The sequence below is a fragment of the Malaclemys terrapin genome, chromosome 5 (assembly GCF_027887155.1).
Source record: "Malaclemys terrapin pileata isolate rMalTer1 chromosome 5, rMalTer1.hap1, whole genome shotgun sequence".
Taxonomy (NCBI): Eukaryota; Metazoa; Chordata; order Testudines; family Emydidae; genus Malaclemys; species Malaclemys terrapin.
The window spans coordinates 84,764,501-84,788,086 of record NC_071509.1 but is presented as its reverse complement, the minus strand read 5'-3'; the positions used below and the strand labels follow the sequence as shown (position 1 = coordinate 84,788,086).

At 38.0% G+C, this 23,586-nt stretch overlaps 1 protein-coding gene across 4 annotated transcripts in view; it reads right to left on the bottom strand.

The window, feature by feature from the left end:
• Nucleotides 1-23,586, bottom strand: part of LRBA (LPS responsive beige-like anchor protein) — a 571,438-nt gene that overhangs the window by 472,294 nt on the left and 75,558 nt on the right. For all 4 annotated transcript variants that reach the window (XM_054029329.1, XM_054029332.1, XM_054029331.1 and 1 more), the window contains exons 6-17: nt 22,090-22,211; nt 21,811-21,937; nt 19,851-19,970; nt 18,620-18,766; nt 17,027-17,224; nt 15,860-15,993; nt 13,065-13,173; nt 12,783-12,935; nt 9,830-9,998; nt 7,875-7,954; nt 5,984-6,046; nt 3,726-3,823 (exon numbers count right to left, since the gene is read on the bottom strand). In XM_054029329.1, coding sequence (XP_053885304.1) covers nt 3,726-3,823; nt 5,984-6,046; nt 7,875-7,954; nt 9,830-9,998; nt 12,783-12,935; nt 13,065-13,173; nt 15,860-15,993; nt 17,027-17,224; nt 18,620-18,766; nt 19,851-19,970; nt 21,811-21,937; nt 22,090-22,211 — 1,520 coding nt within the window. The remainder of the gene's footprint in view (nt 1-3,725; nt 3,824-5,983; nt 6,047-7,874; nt 7,955-9,829; nt 9,999-12,782; nt 12,936-13,064; nt 13,174-15,859; nt 15,994-17,026; nt 17,225-18,619; nt 18,767-19,850; nt 19,971-21,810; nt 21,938-22,089; nt 22,212-23,586) is intronic.

Here is a 23,586-nt window from a genome sequence, read left to right as displayed (position 1 = left end):
CCTCACCCCAACACTCCGGAGTTTAGCTGAGGGGCAGAGAGGTTTCCCCATGCCAGGGCTTTGGCACATGCAGAGCTTGGCTCCTCCTGGCCAGCGCCCTGGGCCGGAGGGTCTGGGCTTTCCCGGGGTGCCAGCCCAGCCAGAGGCAGTGGGGGAAGGAAGGAGCCTGCCAGCTAGGCTGTTGGTGAGCTGAGCACTCTGACCAGGGGGCTGGTTCTCTGAACAGCGCTGGGAGTGGGATGCACCCTGCTGGGGGGCATATAAAAGAGCAGCAGGGCTGTGGGAGCGAAGGGGCAAAGTAGGGAGAGGACAGTGAGAGGGGGAGAACATAAAGGGCCAATGGGTGGGCAGCAGAGCTGACATGTAGCCGGCCGCTGCCTGGCGCCTGCCCACCCTCACCAGCCACCGCAGCTCACAGCACACAGCATGTGGGGCTTGCTGAGGGACCAGCAGGGGGAGCAGCCAGCCCCACATGCTGCATCTACACCCCGCCATGAGCCTTGCACATCCACCCTCATCGTCAACCACTAGACCCCTGTCCCTCATCACTGGTGGGCAGGCGGCTGACGAGCAGGGATCCAGCCAAGCAGGGTTCACGCCAGCATATGGCTAGCAGCAGCCAGTACTGATTGGGGCAGGGGGGGAGGGGCAGAAACTATGGGACAATTTGCCCATTTTTTAGAAAAAGTCAGAACACCTGCGGGAGGACTAAAATACAGGACTGTCCCTTTAAAAACGGGACGTCTGCTCATCCTAACCTTACAATACCTGCTCAATGGAGAAGAAAGCACTGAACAGTCCATTGTTGTTAGAATCTCACATAATTAAAAGTGACAACATGCAAATATATTGATGAGTAATCTATGTGCAAAATTTCCCAAGTTTTACTCCAGAGCATATATCTATATTTGAACTTCTCATTCAAAATTTTTACTGGAAAACAAGCAACACTCACGTTTCCATCTCAGCTAGCACTCAATCAATGCCCCAGTATGTTGCTAAAGGGCAATATGCTGCATCCTTCATATGAGATACAAATTGACACACTGAGCACTTCTTTAAATAATTAAGAAAGGAATAAGCAATGTCTAATTTTTAGGTCACACAGAGAGTAACATACCAAAAACACCTATACGAAAATATACCAAAGAAATAAATGCCGGAACTAGAAAATGCCAGAATTAAGATTGCCCATGCAACCATGATCTTTAGATGGTCACTTACTATTTTTCCCTACAGGACCTATACCTCACTCAGTGCACAATAAGGATGGGGGCTCAAGGGATAGGTATATTTTAATTATTTCTTTTTATCCTCATCAGTAGGCATGCGGCTCCTGCCACCTTCTCAGAAATGGCTAAATCTTTCCAAATAAAACAATTCAGCCTGAGGCAGACACCTGACATAAAAAACTGTAGCCCATATAATTAAAACTTAGCAATGTTATAAGCAACTGAAAGCAGTCTCATAGCAGAAAGTGTTAAGTATAGACACTCTGCCAGCTGATGACGACTGGTCTGGTGGCCATGCCCTCTGGACACTACTATACTACAATAAATAAATTAAAATTGTGTCCTGAGAGGATAAATTCTGTTCTCGATTGTACACTTAATATCAATATAAGATTGCTCCAATGTCATCATCACCATCGTGACGTACTTACAACCGATGTGATTTTAGTTTGGTTGTCTTTGTTATTCACTAGATCTCCTGAATTTGCATCAACCACACTTGGCTTCTGTCCAGATGAGATAAGCTCTTAATAGTTTTTTATGGATTATGTAATTCCTTAATGTTCCATGAAATTGTATTGATTATGAGAATGCAGATGATAAAGTCCCCCAGTCTGTACAGTGAACATTTTGGGCCGTGTGCCTCTTTTTATGAAAATACATTTTTAGAACTTTAAGGGAAAAATTCATAAGCATTTCTACTAGTATCAAAACTAATGAAAAGGACAATATTATTTAACATATAAATACCTGGCTGTTGATACTTTTAAGAACAGAACAAAGTAGACTGTTTTGTTTACACACCCAAACCCTCCCAATAAATTTATTCCATAACCTCAGCTGCCCCCAACACACCCAAACAAAAGAAAAAAGTCTCCCCTTCTCTTCAGTACCAGAATCAGAGGGTAAAGAGTCAGCAGCGATTCAAATCCAAGCAACACGAAAAATTATTTTAACCTGGGTGAAGCAGCTGTGAATGTAACTAGCTAGGCAGGTGGGATATCATCAGCAGAGTACAAAAGATAGAGGAAGATAACACAGCCCAATTTTCTCTATCCTTACAAGATGCCAGCTTACAAGACACTATCAGGACTATCCAGTATCATGGAAAACATTCAACTTCCATATAGGTTATTTCTGAGCTAATATATGTTATTTTTTAATTTTAAGAAAAGACACCCAAATATTTATACAGCCTGTGTGAGGAAAAAAATTAATTTTATTTTAAACATGGAGAGAAAGTATCATTTAACTCAGCTTTTTAAATTTTCAGATCAAATGCACTAGACATATAATCAGCCAATTAAATGGCTGGAGACAGTACAGGAGTAAGGAATATAACAAATGAGACAGAAAAACAAAGATTTCTCACAGGCGACTCACTATTCATACTGAGCTGCCCCTATGCTACTTAATAAAAAGAAAAAAGTTTATTGCCAGTTGAAGTAAAAACAAATACAATACGTTAGAGACCTGACATGGCATTCAAATACTTTATTATTTAGAGCTTTTATTCGTTTCCCAAAACATAATATTACCATACAAATGAAGTCAAAGCTGAACAAAACAGATGAAATAACTAGCACTGAGAAGAGGGTGGAAACAATTATGAACATGACTGCATGATTCTTGACATAGGGGAACTGGGGGGAAAAAGTAAAACCCAGGATTAATCAGTAGTTGCAACAAAAGGTATGAATTGAGAATACACCTTTATATAACAAGTGAATTACTGCTGTAAGTACCCTTCTAGGAACAGTTCTTATATTTGGTTGTATGCTCACACTTTCCCCTGATATCCACACAGGATTCATTTTAAATTAGAAAAGTTCAGTTATCAGGCCACCCATTGAGAGCACAAAATAAAATCAAAACTGTAATTTAATGCCATTTTCCTAACAACAATTCTTCTACTGGGCTTTACTAGAAATAGCATGTCATAGCTCCTTTCCTCAACTACTACTATCCACTCAGCATACCATGAAACAGCATTTCTCAACATATTGAGCATGGCCTACAGGTAGACAGAAGTTGCCAACAGTAGGTTACACACCATAGGGTGGGGGAAGAAAAGGGGGAAAAAGAAAAAAAAAAAACTTTTCAGTAGTGAAAAAGCTAACAAGGATCAGAAGAAATCTGTTAGCTAGTTTAGCTGCAATTGTCCCATTACTAAATTCTCAATGAATTGACGTGGAAAGGGAGGTTTCAGGCTAGATGTTAATGGATGATGATTAACATAGGAGTATAGACTAACTCAAACTGACTACTACTTGTCAGAGCATGACTGACAGCTTGGAGGCATTAACAATTCCTAAGTAATAAAACCAATGTGAACTCTGTCCAAGAGAACAACTGGACACAAAAAATCACCCAAAAGGAGTTTACAGCTGTATTACTAGGACTGAAATGACTCAAAGTGGCGTGGGAATTCCAGTGAATAGCAGTATCGCCAAAATATTGTTCTCTTTTGCCTACGCATTAAATTTAACTTACCGTAATCCATTCCTCTGATCAAAAGCAGGAATCATAGAACTGGGATGCTCTGATGTCAGAGCAACAAGCAACTGCAAGACATCCATTAGATTGTCATCCTATTAAAAAATAAATCACAGAATTTGAATTTAAAAATTAAGTAGCTAAATTGCTAGATTAGAACATTACTGTAAATTTTAAAAGTCATTGCAAATAATTCAGTATGATCCAGGCCTTGGTTTTGGGCCAAGGAAGTTCTTTAGGTAGCAGCTGTAAACTGTAGAGCAGGGCCAGGGAGTCAGACCAGAATCCAAATAACTAGGCCAGGCTCAAAGGAGCCAGGAGAGAGTACTAAGGAACAGGAAAGGTACAGGGAAATTAAAGGGTCAACAAAAGAGAAAATGGATTAGGTAGAATTAGTTGATCTGTGCGTAGTGGTGGTGAAGTTGCATTGTTTTGTATATAGTGGGAAGTTTGTGCATGTGTGACAGGGAATGAACTATGCGGCAATACCTCCCATGCACATTTATGTAAGTACACACACACACACACACTTCACCCATTCAGTGAATTAAAACAAAACAAAACAAAAACGAACAAAGCAAATTTTCCAAAGGGTGGCAGTTCATGAGATTTTTTTTTAAAGTTGTGGCCTATACTATGAAAAACTTTGAGAATTCATAGGCAATACTAAAAGTAGATAATTTAGGCTTATACCTGTCTAGCAAAGGTTTTTTTTAAGCAGTTTGTCTGAGGCATATACATTTAACCACAGCTTACGAATTTGTTCCAAGTAAATTGCTTTTATTTAAAGGTGACTTACGAAGAAATAAAATGCAACTTTGTGCCCATTTCTTATTCTTCGTGATATATAAAAAGCTACTTTCACAAATTTTTCAACAAAAATGTCCTGCTCATTTTACACATTAGACACTTGGGTCTTGTATATCCTGAAAGACTATGCCCTTCTAAGGTATGGCAACATTATGACCTCACAGATGTCATGGCTGATTAGCATGATGACGAGGGTAGGGCTATTTTCCTATGGCATGTTTAGAACATTTTGTTTTCTTTGTATTCTTTAACACCTATGTTAATCGCTTGACAGAAAAAAGATTGCTTCATTAAGGATTCAACAACCCTGGCTCTCAGTTTAGGCCACACAGGCTCAGCTGGTTAAAATAAGAGGAAGAGTGGAAGGTTAACTCCTCCTTTCCATTTACAAAATTTGAATGAAAGCTCTGTGATGCGTTTCATTTTCAGGGTTTTTCTACATGGAGACTTCATGCATAGCAAGCCAGGATGTGAATGTACAGCAGACTAACTTGCAGTAATTGGCCATATGGACTCTACTGTCATGCACAGAAGTTCCATAACATGCTTTGACTACAGAACTTTTAGTGAATGGTAGCAGAGTCCACACGGTCAGCTACTGCATAGCAAACTTGCACAGTGTAGATTCACATCCCAGCTTGCCACGCATTAAGTCTCCATATAGATAAGTCCTTAGCTGCTACCCAGATTGTCATTTCTGCATAAAGGAGAAGGATTGGATTGCTTATTTCATGCTGCAGCCAAGCACACTCAATCCAGTACCAGAGTAGAGACTATAGGATAAATATAGGTGTAAACACAAAGAAAAAATAAATCTGTACTGCTTGAAGTGAATTCAATTAATTCCTTATTTTACCCATTTCAAGCACCCTTAAAGAGATTAGTTCAGTTAGATTTATGGTCCCATTTTCCTTGTCTTTGATGTTACATCTGGCATAAAGTGCCTTTTCCTGGTGCTAAAATATGAAGATGCAGATATATCAATGGTAACCAATATTCTTTCGCAATTAAGTTTACAAGCTTCTCTTAGACTTCATTAACATTCTTATTTTTAATTCACATTTTCAATGTATTGTTTTATTTAAGAAGCAGAATAAAAACGGTGAAAAATAAAACCAAAAATATTACTTAGGTAGCATAAAATAAGGATTTTTTTAAGTCACTCTTGCCATCTGTTTTTCTGATTGATAGATCAGGTTGTTGAACAGCATAGGAAACTACTTTGACTTACTACCTTAATGAACCTCAATCTACTATTAAATATAGTGTTTAAATCACTACAGGATATTGGTAATTCAACACACTGCACTCTAGGTTTGGACTATATTTGTTATTTCTTACTGCAGAGCCATCTTGTGGCAAGAGAGGATATTTTTATTTGAAAAAATTGTGAATAAATTTTCCTTGACTTACCAAGAATAGCAAAAAACAATACAAAAAGTTACCTCATGAATTGTGAGCAGATAATTGAGGATAGCCTGCAATTCATCTTCTTTCACTCCATAATCCTCAAAAAAATAAAATTTAAATTGTATCTAGCAGCTTTCTTTCAAGGCATAACAAAATAATTATTAAACAGCACTATACAAGACAGTATCACATAAAGCTGAACAGCTACACAAGATAGATTTATCTTTATCTAAGGTGCCATGACAGCTTCTAAGGCAGAAGTGGGTAAACTACAGTCCGCGGGATCCTCCTGCCCGGCCCCTCAGCTCCTGGCCCAGGAGGCTAGCCCCAGGCCCCTCCCCCACAGCCTCAGCTCACTGCACCGCCGGCGCAATGCTCTGGGCAGTGGGGCTGCGAGCTCTTGCCGGGCAGCGCAGTTGCAGAGCCACAGCCTGACCCGGTGCTCTGTGCTGCGCAGTGGCATGGCTGGCTCCAGCCGGATGGTGCAGCTGCCTGTCCTGATGCTCTGGACGGTGCAGCTGTAGCACCACCAGCCAACGATGCTCCAGGTAGCGCAGTAAGGGGGCAAGAAGCGGGGGGGGGTGGATAGAGGGCAGGGGAGTTCGGGGTGGTGGTCAGGGGGCGGGGTTGTGAATAGGGGTCGGGGCGGTCAGAGGGCAGGGAATATGGGGTTGAATGGGGGCAGGGGTCCCGGGGGGGCAGTTGAAGGGGGGGGGGTTGGATGGGGCAGGAGTTCTGGGGGGGCCAGTCAGGAATGAGAGGAGGGGCTGGAAGGGGAAGCGGGAGTCAGTCGGGGCAGTCAGGGGACAGGGAGGGATGGATGGGGCAGGGGTCCCGGGACAGCCATCGGGGGCAAGAAATGTGTGGGGGCGGGCGGGGTCAGACAGGAGGCAGGGCTGGGCCACACCTGGCTGTTTGGGGAGGCACAGCCTTCCCTACCCAGCCCACCATACAATTTTGGAAACCCAATGTGGCCCTCAGGCCAAAAAGTTTGCCCGCCCGCCTGTTTTTCATTTGCAAGCTGAAAAAAAGCAGCTTGCAAATGCTCAGTAAAGGCTCTTTAGAATTTAGTGGCTAAACCACGCAGAGGTTTCATCTGCTATTAGCATGCTCCAGCTAAGGGGCTGAGCAGGACTTTTGCTGCAATTGGTCCTCCCGGCTCCAGGGGACCAGAATTGAGAGCAGGGAGTCTGTCTCCTTGGCTCTCAGTACTTCTCCTCTGGTACGGAAGGAGCATGGAGGAGAAAGACAAAGTATGATTCAAATGTAGAGAGGTGACAAGTGTGGTGGAAAGTGAAGAGAAACAGACAGAGAACCTCTGGTTCAGGGGAAAGCATAGCACAGAGATACGAGCAGAAGGATTTATAACCACTAGAGAATGTTCCCCTCCAGAACCTAGAACTGAACCTAGGATTCCTGAATTTCAACAGTCCTCTGTTGTCTGACAAATATTTGTGAAGCTGACTGGCAAACGGTGTTATCCTCTAGTGGCTTGTCTGCATAAAGGATAACAGCCTTCTACAGCTAGTTATTCTGTCCACACTAATGCTTCTTCCGAAGCATCTGGTTCTGCCACGATTAGATTTAGGAGATTGAATCTCATCAAATAGAGAGTTCTTATGTTCCCCTTGGTGGAGGGGACTTCATAAATTAACTACGTACCAACAGCTCTACTTTTGACAAGAAATAGTTTAAACAAATATTTATCAATTCATGCTACTTACATTAGCAGGCCAAATGGGAGGATCACCCTCAGTGTTGTTTCAAGTATCTTATTTGCTTACAAAAAATCACCAAAATTTCAACATACTTTAAAGACTGTTAAGGTGATATACTGAGTAGTACACAGCAGAGATGGAGTCAGTGTTACACATTTCATGGGAAAGGCAGCATGGACAATAGAATCTCCATTTATAGTCGCCTTACCTTCATCACTAGTTGTTTAATGAACATCAGTAAGAATGCTCGCAGAGATAAAATCTCCTTCTGATTAGGGCGTGGTCCATCTTTAAAAACATACAAAAAGATGGATATATTATACTATCTATCTACTGGATGTGAATTACTGATGGTTATCTTGTTACTAAAGCATATAATATATTTTTAATTTAAAAGTTTTGAAAAAAATGTAAGATACTTTATATTTTTATATGCCAGAGCACGATTTCAAATGCACTGATTTGCTTTGCTTCCCACAGGAAACATGTTACTACATGTTGTTTTAACATTTAATAGTGTAGTGAACTGACCACTAATTAAGTCTACAAGGTAAGGCTATGTCAAAGTTTTATAAAACCTTATATTAAAACTTCTTTTAATGCTTTTTCATTTAAATTAAAACTTTTGCAGTGTCTAAATCAAGCACGAAACATCATGGATTGGGGTAAAAGAATGAGTTTAAGTTGATACTATAACTTTAAATTAGTATTTCCAGACTTTGATATTTAATTATTTTGTGTATGTTTGGTTTTTAAATAGAATTTCTACTTCAGCTCATTAATATTTTCAGGAGATGATTACACTATAGTATTAATCAATATAAAATGGCTTCTTCTGCTTGGGCTGCTACTAGCATATTATGGATAAATACATGATGTTGTGAGGTATTCCTACACCTCTTGTATACAAATACTATCTTGCAAGTTAGAGAAACCCAATTTAGAGACCCAAGACTCTCAGAGAAGACTCTCTCCTTTCCCTCCACAAATAATCGGTCACTGAAATATTTTAAAGATCCAAATATCATAGCTTCTTAGGCTATTCATTGTGTTAGCTACGCCTAGGGAGGGGGCAAATACAACCCCAATTTTAACAGAAGAATATACAAATTCAAACAACTCTATGAGGTCTTGTGTTGCACAAGTTTAACTACAGATGTGATTTTAAACCTATTTAGTTAAACTGGTGCAAGTTTCTGTAGATGGACTTTGGTTAAGTTTAAGAGTGCTTTGGTTCAATTTAGCTCAAATCAAAAATAAGCCATTCAACTGAAATAAAAGTATTCTACACAAACTTGCCCTAGTTTCACTAAATCAGTAAAGAAACATACCTTTAGGTAAACCAGTTCAATTTTATGAGTAGACAAGTTCTTACTAACAAAAAATCTTCATTCCTTCCAGGGTTCAACACACTACCAAGCAAATGTAATTTCCCTTCCACAAATTTTGTTAGTGAATTTCCCTTGTTTGAGAAGTTGGTGGTACTGAGAGGAACAGGATTAAGGGGCCCCTGATGGAGGACTGGCATGAGAGAACTTCCTGGGTACACCTATATTCCCTTCAGCTACCAGATCTCTCCAATCCCCATTCCCACCCTAGGCTGGTAACAAGGTAGCTGAGGAACTATGAAGAGCACAACTACCAGCTGGAGGCAACACCATAGGGAGTACACTACAACCCTTAATCCAAGAAAGGGTGATAGGAACTCCCAGAGCCCCTTCTTCCAATTGGGAACAAAAGGCGGGGGGAAAGCATGGGGCTCCCCTTGCCCATCAGGAGTTAGGTTTCCATTCTGCCAACTCCACAGTCGTGGGTCCCAGTATTAAGCATCAAGTCTCTATGTTCTGAGCTCATAAGAACATAAGAATGGCCATACTCTGCACTTTTATCATCATCCCCAGTATGATATATTCTAATAATGTACATAGATCCTTGGGGTTAGGGGCATATATTTATTCTCTTCAGGGTCTGGGGGGGACGGGGGCAAAAAAGAAAGCACCAGATGGACAAAGCTGCTTGTTTGAACTGGTATGCTGAATCCTTCCACCAAATGAAATACTGCCTGGATCCCATCCATTCCACACACCACACAAAACCATGCACTTCAAGTGAAGTGGTTCAGAATGCTCATGTGTTGATGAAGGGTGAACAATGTATACATACCTACACCTTTTGGAGTAATACCACTGCGATCTTGAGGGTTCACGGCCCAGTAGTAATATTTTAAGGAGTGCATTACCAGAAGAACTGTCCCAACACGCCGAACTGCATTGTATATGTTAACAGTGCCAATGAACTCAGTAGACAGGTAAGTGTACAGGATCAGCTGAACCTACAACACCCAGTTAAGAACAAATTGAAAATGTTAGCTAGGATTTCACATACTCAACAGGGAGGTAAGTCAAAATGGTAGTAGATTAGAGAATTACATTTTTAATTTTATCTAGTTTAAAAAAATTCTAATGTAAAAAAGAGCAGAGTAAATGGAGATACTCACTAGGGTAGCTTCACCAAATAGTTACTAAAAACTCTTGATTTTACCACAAGTTCCATGATACTTAGTGTAATTCTAAATGTCCAAGCTTCTGGAGTCATGTGAATATGAGAGAATCTCATTTTAAAACACCACATTTTGGCTTTCATGGTTGTTGTGAAAAGAAGTTTGAATGTGTGAATCCCCCCTTTTTGTCTTCCATCTCATCATTTCTGGGGGGCTTTTTTTTTAAATGCTTAGGGCTGGCAATATTGATAGCTACATCTAACTGCCAGAATAAAAAATTTATGTCACTGTCCTTCTCTGGATCACAATGAAAGGGCAATAAAAAAGATTTCAGGTGCTACTGTTCCCTAATTGAAAAGTTCCTCTTCTGTGAAGTATCTATGTTATATAGTGCTATAGACATTAGTGCGTGTCTAAATCAGACAAGGGACAATGACATTTTTACTGTTTTATTACAGTGACATTTTAACAATTCCCATTTCAGTCAGAGCATCCAAAACATAACATGGTCTAATTTTTTTATTTTTAGAAGAGTCTTTAAAAATGGGTAAGGGTCCAAGCAACTCACTTTCCAAAACACAGCCTCTGACGCATTGTACAAAACTCACCCCCTTACTGGAGTTTGTTTCTATTTACAAAAGAGAGTAACAAATTCCAGCCCAATATTTTTCCTATAGTTTCTTATAGTGGCTGTTCCTATATTTTCTTCCTAAGGGAGGATCAGTCCACACCAATCTCGGACACTCTTATTGTGCACTAAAAATGCCTGCATGTGCTTTAGCTTAATAGCTTAGTTCGCTTTAAAGTGTACTAAGCTAAGGTGCCCAAGTGCACTTGCAGTGTGCAGTAAGTGTCCACACGGGGAGTTAGTGCAGGATGTGCTGTAAACTCACACCTTATCTTGTACTAACTTCCTTGTAGACAAGCCCTTACTCTGTCTATATAGCCACTCCCACTCCCTTACATCCAGGATAGGGTTAATGAACACCATGTGTTCCAACAGAAGTTATCAGGAATCAATCAGCGGCTCTGCAAGTTCCAACATGATCAAAACAAAGTGAAGCAACAGCAAAATCCTGTCACCATCTTGGAAAGTGTTTACTTGTTCTTCTGTTTATGTTTGGCTAGAAAAAATTGACATACAGGGTGAACACTGAAAATGACAATACACAAAGAGCTGTCAAATGCATAAATCAAACTAAACAGGAAGAAAAACATTCTCTCTACTAGCTTTTCAATTATAGTTATCTTGAGTGTTACTAGAGTTTCTAGAAGTGGGATTTTCAAGTGGAAAGTATGCCCTTAATATGAAACAGTTTGTAAAGTTCATATAAACAGTTCATTATAAAGTTATGGTCTTATAGATTTGTATTGCTTATTTCCCTTTCTGCAAACATAAAAGATGCTGCCAATGCTTTTATAAAGGCTTAATTTAGCTGTATCCATATTACATCATTCCTTCATGATGCTTCAAAACCTATTTGTATCTAACTTTGGCTCAGCTTACGGAATTCACGACAGAATGTCAAGTTTTTTAGCCTTGTGATGATGAAGGAGCTTTTAAGTGAATTTCATGCTCTTGAAATATGTCAGATTACAAGCCATGAAAAATAAATTTTCCTTGTGTAGTTACAAAACAGGTGTAGCACTGCCTGCAGCATCTTTAAACAACCCTATACTATTTCCGTACTTCTCCCTGAGTGCTAAATTACTTGTCTTTTGTTCTATTAAGAGTTCAAAATAATCTTTGAGAGTGTTCTGGCTTCAATTTTGGCAAACTGTTATACCAGTATGGATTGGAAATTAGTACAGGCAAATATTTTTATGCCTTGATATACTTTATGTATATAGTAATTCTATAGTATCGCTGAGATGATATATCTTTGGTTTACATTATAGTTAAATCTGGAATCATTTGGCACCAATTCACTAAACTCCATATTCACACCACAGCAGAAGCGTAAGTTGGACAATACTATTTTAAAAGGCTGCTTAGTCAGTGGAATGCAAATAGTTTCATGCTACTTATCCAGATCTTCAATTAGAACCTTAGCTATCCAGGCAGGGACCGTGTCAGCCTATGTACATACAGCATTTAGAACAATGGGGTCCTGATTGAAACCTCTCTCTGCAGGGTGGCTGGGCTTACTCTCTGAGATAGGGAGACGATCTCAGCTATTCAGGAGGGCCTCAGAGTAGAGCTGCTACTCCTCTGGATCGAGAGGAGGCAGTTGGGGTGGTTCGGGCACCTTATAAGGATGACCCGGGGACACTTCCATTAGAACTCTACCAGGCACGACCTACTGGGTGGAGGGCCCGAGGCCGACCCAGGACACGCTGGAGGGATTATAGCTCCCGGCTGGCCTGGGAATGCTGAGGAATCCCACAAGAGGATCTGGAACCTGTAGCTGAGGAAAAGGAGGTCTGGTCCTCCCTACTTTCCATGCTGCCGCTGCGATCCTCACCAGGAAAAGCAGCATAAAGGAAAAAGGAGGAGGGATCCTGATTGGGCCTTTGGATGCCACTTCATTAAGAACAGTATCATCATCATCACCACCACCACCATGTATGTTCTAACCTGAACTGATACATGATTAACAAAACCAAAATATTTACCTTTGCTGGTGTATGAATCCATATTGCAGGGTTAAGGAGAATGTGATCACACAGCTGTTTAAGCAAGGGAATCCCATTGTGCAGATTACTCAGGTATTTAGCAAATGCAAGGCATAGTTCTAGCACAACTCTGGTAACATGGACTTTGGAAGACTGTTTAAAAAAAAAAGGCTTCTTTAGACTCATGTTTACAGAACTGTTTTTAAACTTTGACAATACAGAAAAATATTGGCAAAAGGATTCTGATAAGCTAACCTTAGCTCAGTAGTGATTTTGTTTTACCTTTTCAAGACAATGTCCTATCACAAGAAAGCCCTTACAGGAAAGCATCTGCTCTTGCATAGCAATGGAGTTCTTCAGCAACTCCATGATGAAAGCCAGCAAAGTAGAACTGAAAAATACAGTGTATTGAAATCAGTTTCTTAAAGAAATACCAGGTGTTTCAGAGAGTCATAGAAATGAGGTATTCAATTCCCTCACAGGAATATGTTCCCAGCTAAGCTCTTTCATCTTCCAGTATATAAGTACATTTAATACAACACTTAAATAGCTAAGTTAAGATTTGGAATAAAGTTAAGTTTAGAATTTGAAAACATTTAAGACTGCAAAGTTACAAGATGGTCAGTCTCCTAGTTTCAACTGGATTTTCTCTACCTCAAAACTTTGAACTTTGTGATACTTTTTGAATAGCAAAACACTCCTGAAACAACTTTTCACTGATTACTTCCAATTTTGAACCAGTTCTGCCATGCAATATATCTATGTTCCATTCCAACTGCCATTCTCTTGCTTTCCGACAGGCCAAATGATGCTGGCAGCACTTCTGTTTAAAGCAGGACTAACTGCTTTGAACAACCCCTCTGTAGTCAGTGCCACTCCTTAACTGCTATGAAGTCTCATCAATTTTTGTGGCTGGAAGATCAGAGGTTGCAAAACAGAGCTGGAGCAAAGGAAAACTCGAAGATATGCAAGTTTTTTTAGGTTTGAAGGTACTGAGGGGTGGAGGAAGAAATACACAAGAAGATTTTAGAACAGCAAAGATTTCTGCATTCAATGCAAAAATATTAATGCAACATTAAGATTGTCCAGTTAAGCACTCAAAAATCATGAACTGAGAAGCAAAAAATTTGTCTTTTCTTTTTACTGTTCCACTGTGAAGATGAGCTCCAACTCTACCCCCACACCCCCCAAAAAAAGTATTTTGGCTTGTTTTTCCCCCACGCCATCACAGAGACACTCATTTCTCTTGTAAGACCATGGTAAAAAACTTTATTATGTTAGGTTGCAAACCAATATGCATTCTCTCCTTCTCACTGCTCCCACTAACTCACAACCTAGGAATCAGCACATGCCTTTAGAGAGGTGAAAAAGTTATACTTCATTTATCATTAATTAGTATATGTGCACATAATTAAAAATGATCCTAAGGCCTAAATGCAAGAAGGTCATATAGTCAAACTTAGCTTTTGTATTTCCTGATTTTAGAGAACTTAACTGTGTAAACTTAATATTCCATTAGGTTTTTGTACATAATTTTAGCATTATTTTTCTGCCTCTTTAAAAGAAAAAAATTCCATAGTTCTTTAACAGAGTGCACATAAAGGCCAATTAGTGCTTTGGTGTCAGTGAATACACACCATTAGATTTAAGCCCCTCGCTGGTTCAGGACTGGCTATCGCCTGTTAGTACTGTGGCTTACATACAAATTTTTGTACATATACATTAATTGGTATAAACCTTTATCATTGTACACATGGTTATAGAGTACTATAAATTGCACATTTATAAGTGTATCGCTTATTACTACTGAATTTCTTTCTTTTAGACATGATTTTATAGGTCTTAACACAAGAGTCAAGTGGGAGAAAAAAATCAGTTTAGCAGTTGTGAAGTTACCAGCTTTTGAAGCTGACAAAACAGCTTTATTAGTTCATATTTAAATTAGGAATTAAGGAGATTTTTAAAATGCCTAAAGGATTTAGGAGCAGAAATCAATGGGATTAAATCCTTTAGGCACTTTTGAAAATCGTACCCCAAATATGGATTTTTCTTCAAATATATGTCTGTCTATCTCTTTATCAGTTTTCTAATGATCATGCCCAGAAGATAATTTACAAATAGTAATAACTTTACTAAATGAAAACCATTTTTAATCCAGGCAAAGGTACTAGCCCTCAGTAAAAGCTACATGTATGCCTACTGCTATGGAAGGCTATTGCTTCAGTTTCTCCTACACTCATCCCATAAAAATGAATTAGCCAAAAAGATAAACGTGTTTTGGAAAGTTTTGAGTTTGTAAAACAAGTAGTTCTAAAGGAAACTTTTTTGAAATGTTAACTACAGAGTGTACTATGAGTCCCTTACAATTTTAACATCCTTGACAACACATACAAAGCTTGAGTTAGCCTGGGCACATAACACATCTTTCAATCATCATGCACTATAGATCAGGATCATCAACTTATCTTCCATGGAGCTTCAAGAAGCGTCCCCCCCTCCCCCCCCGCCCCACTGACAGGAAAGAGCTCATGTAGATTTTTCATATTTCTAGTACACCATAAATACATTACATAACTATAGCATGATGTGCACATTTGTTTTCATTTGTGCAAGTTTGCATAGAAAACATGGTGCCAATAATCTTCACCTCAGCTCAAGATCCTGTTCACATGAGGCTTAACAACTTCTGTCCTTGAGAACAGAAATAAAGCATCCAAATAATTCCATTAGTTGGAGTTAATTCTTTGCCTAATAGCTAAACACAGACAGACATGGTTTCCAGTTTAACCTTCAGTTATTTTAACTGTATTTAGTAGAAGCTGTGCATTTCTGTCACTTAAGACAGATGTAATCTTCAATTTATTGTGTTTATGTAGAGAAGCCTGACTTAAGAAGTTTTCCCTTTACTCGCTGCTATATCTTACTGGTGAAAAAAAAGAATTGTAAACCACAAGAATTCTTTACAACATAAGGTAGCTAGCTCTGTGGGCATTTAAATTAAGCAAAAACCCATTTCACAAATTAAAATGGGTTTAAGTTAAAATGGAAGATGAAATGAGGTAGCCATATGTACTCACCAAACAGTCATGTCAACTTGGTCCAAAGAATATTGCCTATGGTCTAACTGTGCAAACAGAGGGAAAAGTACCTGCACTCCTCCAATTGAATGCATAGCACTTTGGATAGAATGTGTTAGGACTGCTTTCACATCCTGACAAAGAAGAATTAAAAGAAGATTAAAACCTTTTCTAAAACCATTTTAAAACAGTTATCATTTGATTTAAATACTTAAGAGTATCTTTAATATAAAATCAGATTATTACCACACAAAGAAATTATTACAAGTAATGGCTGCTACTGTTGAGAGACAACCACAAAAAAGATGTCCCAGTCCCAGCCTGACCCAGAGTCTGGGATTCCTGTCTACTGTGCTGGTCCTCAAAGATGGCTTTAGATGGGCACATAGGTTGTGGCCAGCATCTAAAGCAAAACATGGTCTCTGGTAACAGAGGAGCTCCATAGCTTGCTGGCCCTTCCTTGAGTGCCCCTGTGCTCTCCCGAAGTGGAGGAGAGCAAGGTGTTAGAGGCCCTGGGATGGAAGAAGCAAGAGTTACAATAGAATGTCCTCAAGAAAAACATTGCAGGGGGGGTGGGTGGAATTTTTTTTTGCGGGGGGGGGGAGGGAGAAAGAGGAAGAAGGCTGATTTTAAAGTTATTTTCTAAACTTTTGCTGTGTTTCTAAAAAAATTTCTGATGTAACCTTCCTGAAGAAGAATTTAATTGGGAATCTAAGAATGGAAAAATGAGCAAGTTCACTTAGGGAAGGGAAGGATGACATGGCTGTACACTGATGAGCAGTACAGTGCACAGGTGTGATGTATGATGTACAGGGCACAGGTGTGATGCAATGAGAAGCAGCAAAATTGTTTAGGAGAGGTTGGAAATCCCTCCCTCTTGGGGTGCCTGACCAGAAGTGATAGGAAAGGGGAGCCCGATGTAAGGCAGTAGTAGTGGGGAGAAGTCAGGAGGCTTGATGACAAAGGGAGGAGAGTTACTTTAAAGAGCTGGGAACAATTCTCCACACCTCCAACTAAAAGGTTGAAGAAGGAGAGCAGTGCAGTTCTGATAACTTCTCCTGATTAGTCTATTATGTGGAGCCCTCTCACCTGGTGCTAAAAATCCTGGTTACAGGCAAGTATAAGCCATTTTTCTCCTTAGATAGTCTACTAAAAGTGCCAAAGTACCTGAAGCATGAGAGCATGTGGTGAATGAACAAAGATAGAAGGGTTATCCTTGGGGGATGATTCTAGACAGAGCTGTGCATCAGTAGCCCTTGGATTGTACGTGAAAGCAATAGCACTGGACAATTTGCCATCATACAGTAACAGTTTGTGATGCTCAGCAAGGAAGAGATCACTTTCTGTCTTGAATTTAAACGTTCCCTAGAAAGATGGAAGAAAAAAAATTAAGGTGACTTGCACTGAAAATACAATAGGAAACAAAATAATTATAACAGCATTACTCCTCTACTCCAGCAATGCATCAGAACAGTCCCACTACAACACTGTTCGCTCAGGACAATTTTTGCACAGTTAGTATTATATAGCATTTTTGTATCCTAAGGCAGTGACATTGTGGAAGCTAAGAAAAACATAAGAAAATATAGTGCCTATTACTCAGTGTTCACTTAGAAGCTCTTTGGGCAGAGGTAAAGACAAAAAAATGTTGTGTTGGTACAGCATGTAGGGGCCACAATCCCCAATTGAGGCCCATCAGGGTTAGCACAATACAAACAGTAAATAATAGCATAACAGAACTAAACCTCAGTGCTCAACACTTTTAATGTATTAAATTAGGTATCAAGATACTTTTCTGGCATGAAGAAAGTAAATTTGGTAGCAAGCCTCAATGAAAAAAAAATGATCTAGCCACAGTTAATAGTTAGTGCTCTATCCACTTAGACAGCATGTCCCTCCCCATCACCCAAAAATCCAAAGCAGAACTCCTGAGAAGAGAACAAGAGAGTAAAGACAGCAAACAGAGTTTATTATTTGCATTAGCCTTGTTTTAATACCAACTTGGTATTAAATATGTGTCAAATTAGGTGGGGGGAGAGGGGTTGTGTTTTGATTAATACATGTACAATCTCTTTCATTTCATGGAGTGGGACTGGAGTTTTATAGAACAGAAGAGATGGAAAACAAAACACCAGCAAACAAGTCTACTGCTGAGCTGCAACTCCCACTCTGACAGTGAATTTATATAAAAAATGGTTTTTAATTATATTATCAAATACTCTCCTCTCATGCAGATGGGCCTGTAGCATTTTTATAAATCAGTTATGCAAGGGAGGTTATGCATCATGACAAAAATAGGAAACATTAAATATATAGAAAAATGGAAAAAGTCACAGGGTCACATTACTGAGCAAACTATTTTTTGTAATAAAAGTATGCAAAACTGTTTAAAACCATTTAAAAACCCAGGTGACTAGAGAGAGTTATATTTATAAAAGTTCATGCTCAGTAGCAGCTGGATGGGGTTACAAAGCCCAAAAAAACCCTCAACTGTCACATTTTTCTCAAGAAAATCATATCCATGACAAACATATAGCTTTATCTATACGTTCATTTCTCTCCTTATTACACTTTTATAAAATTGAATAGATTAATTTAAATTTTGTGACATTAGATACTTTATTTCTAAAAGCCTATGTAAATAAAAAATAGGCTGGTAAGAACATTGTATAAATCATCATCACCGACATCCTAAAATACTCTAGAAATTGACTTATTAGAATTAATCTTTTGGGTACTATTGACTCAATTCCAAAATACCTTGTATCCCAGGCCAAGCTGATAAATGGCAAAAATCTGAGCAGCATTGAGAGCGTCACTAAAAAGGTAAACAGCTGTCATCTGCCCACAAAACACTCGATTAGCATCTGCTGTTTCTGAAGAACCCAGGAAACATTTATCAAACGTCTGAAAAGGACAACACAGGATACAATTGTACACAATAAAAGACAAGAAAGGATTCAATGTGAAGCACACAAGTATTAATCATGTGGATTATGTATTTGTTATTCTTCAGAAAAGCAATAAATTTATTTTACACCCAAAACAACCTTTCAATATTATAATTGATCAAGGTGAAAAAAATATTTTTGGACAGGCAAAAAGCAAAAATTTCCCTCTCCCAACTCAAATCAATTATCATAGTCAAGGCAAGTAAACTGGGTGTCCAAGCTGGTAAAGCTTTCATTCTAATTTTGAAAGGCTGCATTAATAAATAAAGTAATTGTTTTCAAAACCTGCAGTTTAAAAAAAAATTGTTTTATAAGCAAACCAACAATTATTTTTCATTTTATTTAGCTGTCAATGTCTAGAATTTGTAAAATACATAATATACAATATTAATTAAAAATAAACCATGTTCTCTGCAATTTTTACTCTACTCAAATACTGATAGGACATATCTGCAAATATATACACGGTGAGAGAGTTAAGAAGCTAAGTTCTAGAACTGTCAAACATACATCATCAGAAAGTCAGATATTTCTGTAGTATTAGGGTAACATTAATTGTATTGGTGTCTCAATACCATGTTGGAGATCAGTATTATCAGACTGTCTTCCACATATTAGGAGTGCAGAAAGTGAAACTGCAGGAGAGGAAAATAAGTTTTTGAAGAGACATGATAGTGTTCCTCTATAGGGCCCAATCCTGCACACAGTTAAGCATACACATAACTTTACTCCAGTGACTAGTCAATGGACTGTTCATTTAAGTAATATAATGGATGTGCTTAGGTGTTTGCAGAACTTGGCCCATAACTTTTACTGACCATCTAGCACACTGACTACATTTGCATTCTCTTAGTTGAAATGCAATGTGTGTCACCAGGTACAGTTTTTTTTAATTATTTATTCAAAATTCTGTTGGAAAACCTACTTTTTTCCTCTCAAGCCAGGTTATCAAAACCTAAAAATATAATCAAGTGCAAAAAAAATTCCAGGCATTCCAAGTATGAAATTAAGTAACATAAAATTAAATAAAAGCTACTTACATCACTGGTATTGACAAACCACGTTATCTCTCCATACGATGCTAGTTCCCCATTCACATAGCACCGAAGTTCACTATTCTTCCAGCGGTTATAGATATGCACTATAGTAACCATATACCACTGAATAATAAGAGAATAATTATTGATACTTTAATCCTGTGTAAGTATGTTTTAAAAGTTACTCAAAATATCTGGTCCAAGAAGATCAAAACTATTGATATGAGTTATGAAAAGGCAGAAAACTTTTTGAAGATTACTTAGGGATTTCTTTAAATTAAATTAACGTGGAAGAAATGCAAAGTTCATTGATGGCTTAGCCTAATTCACTGTACCCAAACAGTGTGTTCAGTCACCCTGTGTACTGAAAAATAGGTGTATAATCTTAAAGGAGATGCATGGTCACAGTACACAACTTTTTCCTGACAACACTAAGGGCTCTATTTATGCCAAAATAACTGACAAAAGAAATATTGTATCTTGCTTTGAGAAAGCAAACATATTTTCAAGTCTACTAAATATTCAAGGAAGCCTTGAACAATGCCATTTAAATCAAGTCACAACATGTTGCTAAATATGATTATTCAATAATGTGGAATAACTCATCGTAGTTGAGAAGAACACACTTCTGGATACACAGAATAATTACAAAGTAGGATTCATTTAGTGTATTCTCTCTCACATGAGTCTGTATTCTTGAAACTGCTTGAGAAAAACGTTAAGCCTTTGACTATATCAGGACAAGGTGTGTGTTTCATAACCATGTTAGCCAACACATGTTAATACATATATTTTTAAACAAACAACACTATCTGTCTATCGCCAGTGCTAAGTGGTGTTTAAAAACATACTAGTTGGTTGTGATCACACTAGGTAGAATAGTTATAAACAGTTATTCCTGGGGGTCATCCCAGGTAATGAGTGAGGAAGAGTAACCTGTGGTTTTTGTCAAAGTTGATGTATTGACTGCTTTGAGTCCTGTCTGTCCTCATCTACACACTCTTTTCTCCTGGGAAGTCCCCAGTAGATTCTTCAACACTCCATCAGCCCAGGAATTATCAGGAAAGATGTAAAATGTATAATAATGATAATACCTAGCTCTAATATAGCACTTCTGTCAATAGCTTTCAAAGCGCTTTACAAAAGAGGTAAGCATCATCATCATCTCCTCCATTTCACAGATGAAGAAACTGAGACAGAGGGGAAGTGACTTGCCTAAGATCACCCAGCTGGCCATAATAAATACATTTTAGTACACCTATAAGTTCGTATTTTGCTAATTTTTAAAGGGTTAAAAACAATAACATTGTGGTTTATATTACTTAGTTTAATCATATCAGGAGTTAGCCCTAACAAGTGAAGTCTTCTATTTATTCACTAAACAGGATGTGAATTCCATAAGCCGTAACAGTGAAAGCTCTCCTACACTTTCCCAGTAATTTCCCAGATCCTGATATCTATTCAATCTTTACCATTTCTGCTGCACAACACCAACTGATGTGGACACACTTGTCCAGCAAGAAACAGACAAAGACCATCAACTCATTTCACAGAATTAAGCCAACAGCCAGTAGAGATCTAACTTTCAGTCACTATTCACCTAGGCCACATGTGTGATTTACTCTTTAGTAAATTGCATTTTTTTCTTTTACACGTGGGAATGTATTAAATCACATTCTTAAAAAATGGCGTGTTACTATGTACATTTGTTTAAGTTTTACTTGGAAAAGTTGGTATTATTTACTTCTCTAAATAATGCCAACTGATACTATTGGTAATATTTTTGCAAACAATATTTTTCTGGGTCCATATGAAGTTAGTGATTAGCAAACAAAACAGAACACTCCCCTGACCTTACTAGGACACTGGTCTAAATAAAAATAACTACAATTAATGGCTAATTACACACATGTACCGTGGTAATTTATGGCACTTATTTGAATTATTTACTTGCTTAACCCACCTTCTGTGGCTTGAAATCAAATTTCACACAGTGCTGGAATCCTTTTCCCTTTGACTTTATTGATGTCACAATCAAACAGCCTCCAACAAAGTGAGCAGAATAACCAAGTCCTTTGTTTGTTCGAAAACTACAAAAAAGTTTTTTAAAGAAATGAAACTAAATTTGCACATAAACAAAAAAGTTATTATGTTATTGTTTTTTTCAATGTAAGTAGAGACCATTGAAAAATGAATATAAATGGGAAAAAAAATTAGAAATCTAGGTTTTCATAATACATACCAATATAAGTAAGGCTTATCCTTATCCACATTGATATTATTTACAGGATCCATTCTTAACCAAGTGTGAAAGGTAAATCCATTCTGGTAGGGCCACTTGGCTATAGGAGGTAAGGCAATAGCCTAAAGGAAGTAATATAGATATTTAATATAGAAAGATTTAACAAAATCATTTATGAATTAAGACAGGACATGGTGCAAGTTACAGTCTTCTAATGTCTTACTGCAATAATAAAATGGCCCAAGATTGGTTTGTTTGGGGGTTTTTGTTTTTGTTTTATAAAGAATCTTTAGATTCTAAAGTTTCATGACAAAAATATTTATACTGCAATAAAAATAACTTATAATGAAACTAAACTTTTTTGGAGAAATATTTGGTCCAAAATTGCCTTAAGCTCATCTTGTTCTGTTGTGTACTAACAGAAAAGTGAAATTTACAGACTCATGATCACTACAATGCTGGCACATCAGATTGAATCCCAAAGAGGAGGAAAGTAACTGACTGTGGAAAGAAGTTAGGCATAAAAATGGAAGTTTCTAGATTTTGCCTGAAACCGTCTTATCTGCAGAAAATTCATGCCTATCTTAGTCCTGCAGAAAAATAGACATGAGAACGTGAGACTTATAACCCTGCTTTCAAAAGAAGACATTACACAATCCTTCCAGCCAAAAAATTTTCCCATATAAACATAGTACCTATATTAACTAGAAAGTCTGTAAATTGCTAACTATATGCTCAACAATTTTTATAGTATTCAATTCTTTGTTTTGAACAGTTTTTAAGCATTACCATTCACCTTTTACATTGCAAGTCTGTGAAGCAAAATGGTGAATTTCAACTCAGATTTCCATAACCCTCTGATCAAAGATGCTGTCCAGATGATCAATACCAATGAACAAAAACATCAAAGAACATAAGTGTTGCCAGACTCTTCATTATGCTCCCCAACTCTGTGTAGCTATCCCTGTCCAAACACAATGCTATAAATCCTTCTGTAAAGCTGTAATTCACTAATAAGTCTATATGTCTGAGACTGACAACTTTTTTGGGCTGATATCACTACAATTGGTTTAACTCACAGAGCTTTTTAGGATGGCTTGTGCTAATTATCTAAAATATTAAGATTCCTATAATATTAAGTTTCTCATTGTCTTGAGACACTTAAATACTATATACCGTATAAGAATCTAATAAAACAATGTACAAGTAACCAAAATAATGTTAATACACCCATTATAATTATTATATAGAGAAGGTTTCAGAAATATTACTATTTTTATCTTTATGTAAATGAAAATTTAAGGTACTGAAAAATAAATTTATTTTGGGCTTAAGTATGTTATGTTTAATTTCAAGACAGAAGGTGGTTTGTGTGTGATCTTGAGTGCAGAGAATATATATGGAAAGAGATTGTGAGATGATTGTGTGATGATGACTATCTTTTGAGTTATGTGTGAGGTTGTGAAAACATACGTTTTACTCTTAACAACTAAAAGA